A 13150-nucleotide genomic window follows, 5' to 3' on the forward strand; every position below is an offset into this window, starting at 1 on the left:
ATCTATTTGATCTTTTGGTTATCTTGTATAAGACACCAGAGAAATGGTGGGAGAAAGGAAAGACAGGGGGGAGGGGAAATCTGCTCTCTGTGTCTATCTCTCTCTACGGAAGAAGAGGGGGGAAGGGAAGTGGGTTATTTCCCTTTGTTGTGAGACTCAAGGAATCTGAGTCTTGGGGTCCCCAGGGAAGGTTTTGGGGAGACCGGAGCTAATCAGGGGCTCCACCCAAAGTCCTGATTGGTGGCAGCACTACAGGATCTAAGCTGGTAATTAAGCTTAGAGGATTCATGCTAGTATCTCATTTTCTGGATGCTAAGGTTCAGATTTGGGAAAGAATACTATGACAACAGGGTCCTGGCCTAAGTAGTTTGGCCAGTTAGACTGCTGAGAGCATGTGGCAAGAACAACTTTGCTTTGAATTTAACAGCTAAATTCAAAAAGCATCAGTTGTGTTTTGTTTATTTTTCTTGTAACCATGTTTGATTTGTATGCCTCACTATTTGTATTCACTTAAAATCTCTAATTTTTTTAGTTTATAAACTTGTTTGATTGTTTTAATCTAATCCAGTGTGTTTAAATTGAAGTATCTGGGAAACTCCATTTGGAGTAACAAAATGTGTGCATATTATTTCTATTAAAGAAATAGACTTCTATTGTCCAGGAGAGGGCTGGGCAGCACAGGACATACATTTCTGGGGGGAAGTATAGGAGAGGGTGTGTATTCCAGGAGTCACCTGGAATAAAAATCGAGATGTGGTTGGCAGGCTGCAGCACACACCCAGACATAGCTGGGAGTGACTTGATGCTGCTGTTTGTGAGCAGTCCAGATTATCCAGAGGTTACATTAACAAAGCAGTGTAAAGGGCACCCCAAATTAGAGGGCGGGGGTGACACAGCTACTCATTAGTCTGGATTCTACCCTGATATGTCACAATTACATCACTGCCTTTTATGAGACAAACACCTCTCAGGGATGGTCTAGATAATATTTAGTCCTGCCATGAGTGCAAGGGACTGGACTAGGGACCTCTCAAGGTCCTTCCCATCCTATGATTAGCTATTGATTGAGATTCCTGTAATCCTGCCATATTAAAATATTAAAGACAATGTGATGTGTCTTAAGCTCATTGAAAAATAAATAATTTTAAAAACTGCAATATTATGACTCAACTAATGTTACAGTTTACAAAGGGAAAAAAAGGTTGTCAGCTTCCATTATTTTATAAGCATTTCCCAATTCTGCTTAACTGGGTACTCAGATACAGAGATAGCAATCACTTAAAAAACAAGGATTTTAAATTAGTAGGGTCTGAAAGTCCTTCTTTGAAGTAATTCAAGTTGAATTTTGATTTCTGTTTGTTCAGTAATTTTTTCTTTACACTGTTAACATGTTAGTACTAAAATGAATAAAGTTATTGGGATTATTTTCCTTTAAATGCACCCTAAAACCTACTAAAATAATGTTATTCCTTCATCTTAGAAATATTTCTATTTCATATTTGCTCTTCATAAATTATTGCACTGTGACATCATGGAATATCTCTTAGGACCTGATAACAAGAACTGACAGTTAACACTGACTGGATTTTGACTTTTACTTAATCACCAAAAATGTGCTCAAGCACTAAAGGAAGATCACTATGTCACTTCTCATTGATCAATTGGGGTTCTGATAAAAACACAAATGATAGGATTTATTTTTTAAATCTTGGCGCAGGCTTCCCCCATTTCAGTAGTGAACATTTCTTAGGTCCTGACCATGTCCCAGCACCCACCTAGAGATAATTGAAAAAGCAGAGCCCTTATAACTTGCATTTCATATTTTTCTTTCAAATAAGCATTTAATCCAACAAGTTCATTACATGAAATTGAGAAACTGTAATTAGACTACACTTTATGGGGAAAAAACAATCATGAAAAACTCAGATAGTACATTCTTGTGATTAGGCTACACAAGCCCCTATGAAGTCATTCATCTCCACCACTGAATGGAGATTTTTAACTCTCTCCCACCACCCACTGCCCCGTTTAGTAGCAAAGACAATACCTGTCAGGGTCAGTACACGGAATCCAGTTCACCTGTGGATCTGGGATGTCCTCAAGATAGGGATAAATGGTTTCTCTTGTGAAAACCCAGCCGTAAATACCATCTTCAGGAGTCACAATAATACGTGCACCCTGGCAAAACAGACTAAATTAAATAAGTCTCCACCTAAATAAATACATCTCAGTACAGAAGAGCCAATGACAATACCTGCAGGGCTGCTGCTTTGATGGCCCCTTCCAAAACATCCATATTTTTGTTCATCAGCATCAAAGCATCTTCAGGAGAAACAGGTATTTTGGTGTCCTCTGATAATATAACTGAGTGCTCATATACTGCTGCAATGTAGCTGTCCAAAGCACAGGCCTTAAGGACAGACAAAGTAAAAATTGTAGCGTAAACAGGAGGCTGGGAATAGACCATGTTTGAAGCTTGTTAGTTGCTCAAATGACTGCAAGTACAGGCAAGTCTAGAGGATTAAATCAGAAAACTGATTGCCTCACTTTGGAAACCTCCATTACCTATTTAATCAAGAGATTTGTTACAGGAAGTCCACATTGTGCAACACAGTTACCACATCTAGAACGTCTTACACCATAAAGGACATCTGAAGAAGTGACGTTTTTTACCCACAAAAGCTTATGCCCAAATAAATGTTAGTCTTGAAGGTAACACCGGACTCCTATTATTTTTGCCATAGAAGACAAAAGACCTGCAAAAATAATACTGTGCCATTTTAATTACCTTTTCGTTGCCATAGAAGTCACTGTGAAAAAGCTGCAGAAAGACAGCACTGCTGATTTAGAAACACTGCATGTCTATGGCAGAGACAATGGTGTGAATTCAAGGCTAGCCAGCTCAGCAGAAAAACCAAGTACGGTGAAATCACAGCAGGATCCACACATGCTGGGCTAAACCCTTCTGCCTTAAATCACACAAATAATTTATTTACTGCAGCAGAACTGTTTGCACCAGTAAACCAAACAGGATTTCATGGGAGGGGTAAAAGCTGAACAGCCCATTATGGCATTTTAATAAATAAAACTGATTTTAAAATTAACAGATCCAGTCAGACAACCTTGAGAATATTTTAGTATTGAGAACCAGTTAATAGCACACTGTCATTAACCTGTTCTGGTCCAGAGCCATTTTTAAAATGCCCAAGAACAGTCAGTTCCAAAGTTGGACAGCCAGCCAGAATCATACAAATAAGTGAGAACAACACAGTACGAATAAACAACCCAGCCAAAATGAGCTTTAACTGGCCATTACAGGCAATAAATAGCTTTATTACTAAAAGTGCCCCAACGCTCTGTTCTAAAGTGGCACAAGGGATGATACATGTAATATAACAGAGAGCAACATATTAGTTATGAAAAAAAATAGTCCAAACTGACCTTTAGCTGCCTGTTCCAGGCAATAAAAGTTAATTATTAATATAACAGAATATTCAGTTCCAAAGTAGCACGGAGAACAAAAATATTGCATATAATGCAACTAAGTGAGAATAACATAATACTGCTGTAAGAAAACAGCCAAAACAGCCTTTAACTACTCATTCTAGTCAATACATTGGTTCATTATGGATTAAAAATATCCAGAACTGCATATTCCTGAAGTGAAGGGAGAATAAAAATAATCCTTAGGCCTATATAATGGTCAGAACCAACTTTAATATTATGCCAACTTCTGTGCAATAAAACATTATGTTATTACTATTAGTCTATTTGTGTTGCTATTCTTATTGTTGGTAGCAGATAGAGAGTAGTGGTAGCCTCTTTTACTGCTGGAGCCATTTTAAATACTGAACAAAGAGTTTTTTTGTTTTTGTAGGGAACCGGTTATGTGCTACAATCTAAATTGTTTTGTGTTTTTTATCAAAATCAATTTTCTAACAGGGCAGAGAATTGAACCTGGCTCTCCAGAGTAACAGCCTAGCACCTTAACCATTAGACCACCCTTCCTCTTTAATGCAGCTGTGTAGTCTAGATAAAATTAGTGGGACTAGCTAAGTGCACAAAGTTAACATGATTAAGTTTCTGTTCTGAAGATCTTACAGTGTGTAAGACCCTCATCCTGCAGAATGCTTGGATGATATATAACACTGCTCTAAGTCTGACTAGTAGATGTGGCTATAAACATGAACTCCTGTTCCATACAAAGTTCTGAAGTTTCAGAAAAATTTTCTAAAATGGAACAAGTAAAATTCCAGTTTCCTGTTCTAAAAGAAACCTCAGGATGACATTTGTGGGAGAGAGACCTCAATATTGATGCAAAATATGATATTAATAAAATTACTATAACTGTGATAGTGTGTCCATCCCACACAGGACTGGAAGGGGTTAAGGTTGACAGGTATTAACGCCATAGGCTCTACCCAGAAGAAGAGCCAGGGAGCAGGGAATTGATTGCAAGCAGGTTGTGCTGTGCAGGAACACTGGGCCTATAAAACCAGGAAGCTGGTAACAGATGAGCTGCTGCTGGGAAAGGGCAGTCACTCCCTGGGAAGGGGGAGGAGGGTTTGGAGCTGGTACACTCAGGGAAAGGAGGAAAACCAGGCGTTGTAGGAAGCAGTCTAGGAAAGAAGCAGAAAGAGCTGTAAGAGGAAAGCCCAGAAATGCTTGGGTTGAGGGTCCCTGGAATGGAAGTCAGAGTAGAGGATGGCCCCAGGTTCCTGTACCCACCACTGGGGAAGTGGCGCCATCACGGCAGTGCTGGAGAAGACTGCCTGGGACTTTTTGTGCAGAAGGACTTTGGGTAAAACCCTGGAAGGCGGGAGGAACACTGAGTGATTTAGCTACAGAGTTGAATCATGAAGAGGCTGCAGCACCTCCTGGGGCAAGAAGGGGGTTGCAGACAAAGAGAGAGGTGGAGGGACAGCAAGCAACCGCAGGAAGGGGTGTTGAGCCAGTGAGGTATTCCCCAGAACCTCCATGAGTAGCCCTATCTGCAGTGAGTAGAGCAAAGCCATCACAGTCACTTATTTTTAAAGTTATTTCAAACCTATTTGCACTTTTACTGAGTATTAAGATATAGCTACAGAAGTGTTACAGGCAGGCTGCTCAGAAATATAATATACATATTTAACTAATTATATTAAACAATGTTTAAAGCTAATCAAAGAAATTCCAGGTTTCTGCATCTATCAAGGAGATAAGCTATGTTAAAGCTTGTAGGAATAAACCTAACCATGAAAGGAATGCAGAGTTGTGTTAGCAGAGCAATAAATCTAAAGGTAAAGTGGGCCTATACATAGTGCCCTGCAAATCTGTGGATATCCACTTTATAGCCGTAGACAATGTTTGCGGATCGGGCCTCAATACAAATTTTATAGGTAGAGCCCTGCACAGATACACCAACATCCTTCCCTCCCCCACCCCAACTCCTTTTTTTCTTCTTCTTCTCCTCTTCCTCCTCCTCCAAGAAATAACTACCATTGTCGTCAGCTGGTGCTTGAAATCCTCTTGATATATGGCAAAAATGCTGTTGGCAGGTCGAGCTCAAGTTTGGCACTGACTCCTCTCACTCCTATTTGCCTTCCAAGCCCCTCTGTTCCTCCGGATTTAGGGAAGGATTTATCATTAGAATGCTCCTGGCTGCTGTCAAGGACTGAGGCTGAATGGATGTTCCTGATTATAAGCTCAGAGCTTTTTGAGATGGGAATTTTGCATGTACTTTTTATATACTGAAGAAATAAACTCTGCTACAGTTGCAAGGGTAAGTGGCCCAACTTGCACGTGTAGCCTGATCTATCATTGTATATTAATTATATGGATTACTTAAGAATTCCCAGTTCACACTCTGAGGTTGAACCACTCTGAGGTTTGACAGGTTCTTGTCCCAAGATCAGGTCCAGTATTATTAAGGTTACTGTTTAGTTGGGAACTCCGTTGTGCAAAGTTGCAATACTCACACTTTAGGAACCCTTCTGTATTTACAATAGTTGAATACATTTAGTAGAGTCACAAATACTCTGACCCAGCAAGGTAGACAGAGATAATACAGAATGTACATCTGACCATCTCTCTCTCTGCCTGCCCACTGACTGGGATACTTTTATGTTAGTTGACACCACTATGTCTCATGCATATTCAGCAGAAGTTTCTCCCCTCTTCCTTATTTGTATCTCCTCACCCTACTAACGTTGGGCTGCCCTTCTCCTATAGGTTAGTATATTCTTGATCTCAACTTATCGTATACATCAATTCATTGCCATGGCACTCTTGTGTTCAGACATCTGCAGATGTTCCCATCCAAAGATATCCACAAGCTGATGTTAGCTCATGTTCCTGTGGTGGGCTGGTATTGTTGTGGACAAACTTCCCCCTTCTACACTATTCTCAGTTCCCCAATACTTAGGGGTGACCATTTGGCACAGATAAATGGCTTAAGTTCATAGACCTCAAGCTAACTGCTGAAGACAATGTCTTATAGAATACAGGCCTGTAGGTTCCTAGCATTACTATTGAATAAAATAAATACTAAAGCTATCCCTATGGGCTACACATCCAGTAGAAATGCAGACTCTAATTCTACCAAATTCCCTTTCCATCATGGGTCAAATTTAGTCCTGGTCTAAACAGGCGTAATGCTGTACTTACTGAATATGACCCAGCATATAAATTCAGCTCTCCCATTCTCCAATATTTGCCTTTTCTTCCCATTCCTATGTTTAATAGGAGGACATGGAAGATGGCTGACTTCCTTTCCACCCTCACTTGTAATATCATTTGGCTAAAGAAATTCACAGAATTTAGAAATAAGAAGTTACTTGGTTTTATTTAACAGAACATTATGCTCACTGTTTCACTATTTCAAATTCCCTTTGAACAGCTAATGTTATCAGATATGATATTTTAACCATTCTTTTCCTTTTTTTAAAAGGAAAATGCACATTACAATAAAACATGATAGTGACAGACGGTCTGGGATAGTCCCCAGCAGATTCAAGTACAAGAAATGAACATTCTGAAACACAATTTTTTCACATTGTGCAAACTCTCTCTTCAGTGCACTGTACTGTGAACACAGATAAGCAGGCTGACATTTGATTTACCAGTTCAACCAATCCACAGCAGGAACATCGAAAAGAAAGGCATGTAGTATTTAAATAGAGCATCAGAACAGCAATATGGCAATATGTTGCCATTACAAATAATCCACAATTTGTTATGCATTATGGGAATTGATTCTCCCAGCTCTAGAATTATGCAACACTGTTTGGATGTTAAGTCCACTCTTCTCATCACTAAGTTAACTTAAAAGAAAAAAAAAAGAATGTTGATCCAGAAGTATTCCTGGCTATGTCTCACTAGCCAACAGCTGAGCTCTTTCTTCATTTGTGCCCAGAGGGGTCTGCAAATTGGTTCTGTTTGAGAAAGCAAGGAAGGAAAAAGGAAACAGTTTGATAGAGCTTCTGGATACTTTTGCATACATCATGCCAGCATTATTTAACAAAAAACAAAACAAAACAAAAAACACCACCCCAAAACAAAAGCAAGTTCAGTCTGTGCCCCCAGAAATGTTTCAAGTCTCTCTAATTACAAGGCTGATAGTGTGAAGAAACAGAAGTATGGTTGGAAAAAAAAAATCTGTATTTTCCTTAATTAAAACCTTTTAAATCTGGTTTGAAATGGATGTAAATAAAAGTCCCACAGTACCTTCTATTTCTTTGTGAGGCCTCTAGGATATAGTATATTCCAATAGCTAGTCCCTTTAAAGAAATGGCCAATTATTACAGTTGTAATAGTTATGTAATATTTTATAGTCACAGTCTGCAATAAAAGCAACAAGCAAGAATACTAGCTTTACTTACACTTAATAACGCCCATCCTCCTTGTATGGTGGCAGCCCATTCAAACCCCAGCCTCTCATTTAGGAATCCACCTAATGTTGGTCCTACAAAAGCTCTAAATATATCAAAGAGAAGAAGTATAGGTACCTCAAAGAAGAGATTACAAAGGTCAAAGATAAGAGAAATTCTTTATTGCAGTATGTTGAGACAAGAGGTTTCAGATCTATAGCTAATGTACAGATGGCACAGGTTGCCCCAGTACAGGAGGTGACTGACATCTTACAAGGGTCATTGACGTCAATATGAATAGTACAGTACTGAAAGTACGGTGCAGTATCATTCTCATGCAGTAGCACACATTCCTGTCTGTTTACAATTGACTTCACTTCTTGTGACGTTAATGGAAAACAGAGAGGGAGGTAACTCTACGTAGTTTCACTGTCCAAGATTGAGTTGATACATGATTTTTTATTATTATTTGTATTGATGCAGTGCCTAGAGGTCTAGGCTCACTGTGTTAGGCCCCCTTCACACGTGGTCTCTGCACCTAAGACCCAGGGGTGCTGGAACTAGGGGTGCTGGCGGTGCGGCTGCACCCCCTGGGTTGAAATGGTTTCCATTCTATACCGGGTTTACAGTTTTGTTCAATGGCTCTCAACACCCCCACTGTACAAAGTGTTCCAGTGCCACTGCCAACAGCTTAAAATGTAAGCGTAAGCTGAGAGAACAGATAGATACAAACAGATGGGGAAAGTTCACTGTAGCATTGAAACAGTTATCATTTGTGTAGCCAACACTAGCCTCAAAACACCAGCAGCCTAGTTCTTGTCAGTGGTTTGTAACCCACCCATGCTGTGATGCCCATAATAGAACTGTGAAGCAGAGACCAATTTAAAAAGCTGCTTCAATTTACGCAACTTAAAGACGCATTTAGTAACAGGAGAGGACTGGTGTGGGTGACCTTGAACTGCACATATCTGTTCTATGTCCACCAGGCTGTTGATGAACTCCCAACATTGTTCTCAACTGTCCAGCACTCAGCATTTTAGTCACTCAGAGGACAGAATCTCATCAGCTACCAATACTGATGATAAAGTGGAGCACACTAAAATTCTGGTAAATGCTGCCCAAATGTGGCATTTTGAAGGGATCCTGAGAGCTGAGGAAACTGAGGCAGGACATGGGAGAGCCATATTTAACCAGTAGGGGGCACTACAGGGTAAGCAGGCCCTTTTACACATTTAAGCAGCCCAGCAACTTTATGACCAAAATACAAGAAGTTTATAGACAGTGACTGTGTACCTACCCAAGTGACCACATTGCACTGAAGAGCCCAGACACCAGTCCCAACACACTTAACCCCTCCTCGAATCCATTCTCACTGGAGAAAGACAGACAGGTTATTTCCACTAGGTACACAGCTTGCCTTTTAAAGTGCTCCATAACTGGGAAATACATTAACATGCACACAAGTGCATCCAGCACAGAGAAGCCTCTCTGCAAAGAGAATCCACAGCTTTCTGCTCCATGTCTTGCCTATTAACAGCCATCCGGCACCACCTCCTTGGGAGAAGGAAGATAAGGACAATGCTAAGTGGAATTCCCAGCACTACAGTGTCATCACCATTGGCAGTGTGATAACTGGATTTCCATGTCATACACAGTCAGTCTTGTGGGGCATAGGAGAAGGAAAGCTGACAGATGAGTCTGAAAAAGGGAAAAGCCCTTGATCCCAAGGAGAAATGCACTTTGGCCAAACATGGAAACAAGAGGATCTCAGCCCACTATGGCCAAGCAGCATGAGTGATGGGAAACTGTATTTAAAGTAATCCTGACTCCTGCTGATAGAACTGTTGCTGTAGGTCTCCTGGAGAGCTAATGATATTTGCTGGATAGTAACTGTTCCAGTGACCTAAAATAAAAGTTCCTTTAATAAATATATCAGTCTTGTGGCTTGCTATGCAAATGACCAGAACCAGCTGGACCCCATGACTCTAATGAGGTCATCACACCCCCTTACCAATAAGTAAAATTCAAAAGTGCTTAAGTGATGTAGAAGCCCGGCTCTCTCTAAAAAAAAAAAAGCTTGAAAAAGTGACGTTGACTCTTTTGAAAGTTTTACCCAACATCTCAGACTCAGATCAACAACTAATGACTCCCCCTGCCCTACCCGAGAATGAGATGGTAGTTGAAAATTGTTTGAACAGTTTCTAAGTAGTAGTAATTAGAGTTGTGATAGACAGGATTACTTACTAAGCACAATGCAGCACCTCAGGGAACAGCGGGATACTAGACATCCCAAGGGAAAACCCAGTCAAAACCAGCATTAGGACAAACATCCAGAGTTTGCTGCAAAATAAACATGTAAAGATGTTTTACACCATTCCTTTCAAATAAAGCCTTATTTAGGACTGTTATACCAGCTCTCCATGATTCAGAGACTAGTTTTCCCTTCAAAGCTTCATTAGCTGTAATATTCATTTTAAAATTACCTAGTAAATCATTCTACATGTTTTGACAGAAGAGATTTTTTAATATTGCAGCTTCAGTCTGAAAAATGGAATTTTTGAAAAAATAAAGAATTCTGTGATTCCATGTTCGTTGCATCAATGATTTCCGTATGCAAGGAGCTCAGTTTATAAACAGAGAATGGTTTTACTAACTGCTGACCCTGCAAATTCATTCTGGGATTGTTAAGTTCAAGTTATACCAGTGTAGATATAGAGAAGGGTAAAAACCCTACACGTGCAGGTCTACAGTACAGGGCTGAGTCGACATAAGTTCATGCAGCTTGAGTTGCATGAATAATGTAGTTGGAGTCAACGTACCTTAAGTTGACTTATTGCAGTGTCTACACCATGCTGGGTCAACAGGAGAAACTCTTCCATTGACTTACCTTATGCTTCTCGTTCTGGTGGAGTACTGGAATCAACGGGAGAGTGATCGGTTGCTGATTTAACAGGTCTTCATTAGACCCTCTAAATCAACCACCGGTGGGTCGATCGCCACACGTCAATCCCCCAGTAAGTGGTGACAAGCCTCAACTTAGTTTCCTGAAGTTTTTCCTCCACTCACCCCTCCTCCCACAAATGTTTGCAAATGGTTATGTTCTTCTTCAAAAGTTAGAAAAAGAAGGTTTTCTACCTTAGCAACCCTTGCCATCCATGTTATTTCACAAATGTAACAGAGTATATCATTTGAAGACAATAGGCCAAGTGGCTTTACAAAAATAATGCAGACTGTCTTCACATTTTTTTTGCAATTATTTTCTATTGAGAGGCATTTCAGTGTCATAAATATCCACGGAGAGACAATCACTGTCGTTTTTTACCTCAATGTAGCTAATTGAGGTAAACAGTAAACACACGCTATAGCATTTACCTCACATAGCTATATTGAGGTCAAAAAACACATTACTTGTCTCCCTTTGGATATTACATCAAGATGGTTCTCTCAGTGGGATTCCCCCTGCTCCCTCCCCCTATCTTCCCCCATCCTGTGAAGGCATAACTGTAGTTAGTTCTTGGGATGCATAAGCCACAAAATAATTCACTTTGCTCTCCCACAGCTATGTTGGTTCTGGAGGACTTACCAGTAATAAGAAAACTAACCTTTATTATTCTCCACCCCACACACGGACTAAAGTGAGTAGATACAACTCTGAAGAGGCTCAGTTGACAAGTATTAGATAGAGATAAAAGGTGGTAAACTGTACCTTTCAATGTGCAAGATGGGAGCAGGTCCTAACAGGAAAAACGACAGTGCGGTCAGTAAGCCCCCAAAGACTAACAACCATTTCCTTAGGTGCTGTGAAAGAGAAATCAATGGTCTGAAGAAATCTAAACTCAACCAAACTCTTATCTGTCAAACTAGCACATATGCAAAAATAATGTGGTTAAGGTACTTCTGGACACCTCAAACCCACCAGGGAAAGGAAGATACTTGAGACTCATTCAGATTCATTTCCCTTCCTTCAGAAGCATCTCACACCTCACATAGTGAAGTGGAGAGAGGGATTTAGAATAATTGTTTGGACAAACATCAGAGGGGTGGCCGTGTTAGTCTGGATCTGTAAAAGCAGCAAACAGTCCTGTGGCACCTTATTGACTAACAGACGTATTGGAGCATGAGCTTTCATGAGTGAATACCCACTTCGTTGGATGCACGTCACCCACGAAAGGTCATGATCCAATACTTCTGTTAGTCAATAAGGTGCCACAGGACTCTTTGCTGTTTGGACAAAGTTAATATCCTCTCCCCATCCTAACAAGTACAGGTCATTAAACTCAACATTAGTTATGGTGTCACAGTATTGCCTATTTCAAGTGTAAGAAGATGCTATAGTTATGACAAGCACCAGAGGTGAACTTAGAGTTTAGCTTGATCTCCTAAAATCAGCTATTAGAAGTGGCCCCTGCAGAAGGCTGTTTTACATTGTAACTGGGGCTCCACAGAAGGAGATGCATCGGAGAAGCAGTGATCAGTACATTTCATAGGTCATGCTCACTCCCTGGCAACTGCTCCATACTATGCAGATAGTATCAGGAGGCTTTCAGGAGGTGAGGGCATCTGAAGCCACTGTACCCCCATTCCAAGCAGACTCTGCTACCAGGGGCCCAAAGCTAGCAGAATGATGCAAGTCCTACTTTTCTGCAGCATAAACAAAACAAAACAAGAGTGTACATATGATTCTGATGTGAGATTAATGGCTCTCCCTACTGTCAAGGAAAGTTGACAATGCACCCTCATTTTGGACATAGAATAACTCTGCTTCTCCTATTTTCCTCAGCCAATTAGTGACAGCAAAAAAGTAGTAGAAAAGTGATATGCACTACATCAAAAAAACTGTGGACACATTTTCACTTGTGATCACACAAGGCTTGGATAAGGATCTCCAAAGATAAAAGGCTGTGTCACCAAAATCTCCTACAACATGCACATATCCTGAGCTCATTTGAAATATATTTATACAGTTAGACTGTTACTAAGAATGTGAAGATACAGTGGGCCAAAATATTTTTCTGATAGGAAAAAGACAATTTCATGATAGTTTGTTCACTGCCCATAATCTCCTGCCACTAGCTCTACTTGAAGTAGTGAGTCAGAGGTATTTGCCCACCTAAAATCCTGCTCTATACCAACTACAACATACATACATTTGTCCATTATGTTTACTGTATCTATTTATGGACTTACTGTAGCACCCAATCCTGTAAATGGATACACGCAGGTGGTCCTTTTTAGAGTTCTATTGACTTGAAGAAAATGGGACTCAGTGCAGTTGTAAGGGCCCGTGAAGAATGGGGGTCTGG

General features: G+C 40.3%; 1 protein-coding gene across 6 annotated transcripts in view; it reads right to left on the reverse strand.

Annotated features, from left to right (window-relative positions):
* LOC116824894 (MFS-type transporter SLC18B1-like) overlaps positions 1-13150 on the reverse strand; it is a 122804-nt gene that overhangs the window by 11706 nt on the left and 97948 nt on the right. For 3 of the 6 annotated variants that reach the window (XM_075063962.1, XM_032780509.2, XM_032780508.2), the window contains exons 9-14: positions 11554-11645; positions 10092-10187; positions 9145-9219; positions 7860-7953; positions 7705-7757; positions 6805-7412 (exon numbers count right to left, since the gene is read on the reverse strand). In XM_075063962.1, the coding sequence (XP_074920063.1) occupies positions 7346-7412; positions 7705-7757; positions 7860-7953; positions 9145-9219; positions 10092-10187; positions 11554-11645 (477 nt within the window). In that variant the 3' untranslated portion in view covers positions 6805-7345. Of the gene's footprint in view, positions 1-2028; positions 2192-2254; positions 2595-2788; positions 3294-6804; positions 7413-7704; positions 7758-7859; positions 7954-9144; positions 9220-10091; positions 10188-11553; positions 11646-13150 lie in introns of those variants that run through there. The other 3 variants (XM_075063964.1, XM_032780504.2, XM_032780503.1) reach the window with 3 other exon arrangements.

Source organism: Chelonoidis abingdonii, chromosome 3 (assembly GCF_003597395.2).
Source record: "Chelonoidis abingdonii isolate Lonesome George chromosome 3, CheloAbing_2.0, whole genome shotgun sequence".
Taxonomy (NCBI): domain Eukaryota; kingdom Metazoa; phylum Chordata; order Testudines; family Testudinidae; genus Chelonoidis; species Chelonoidis abingdonii.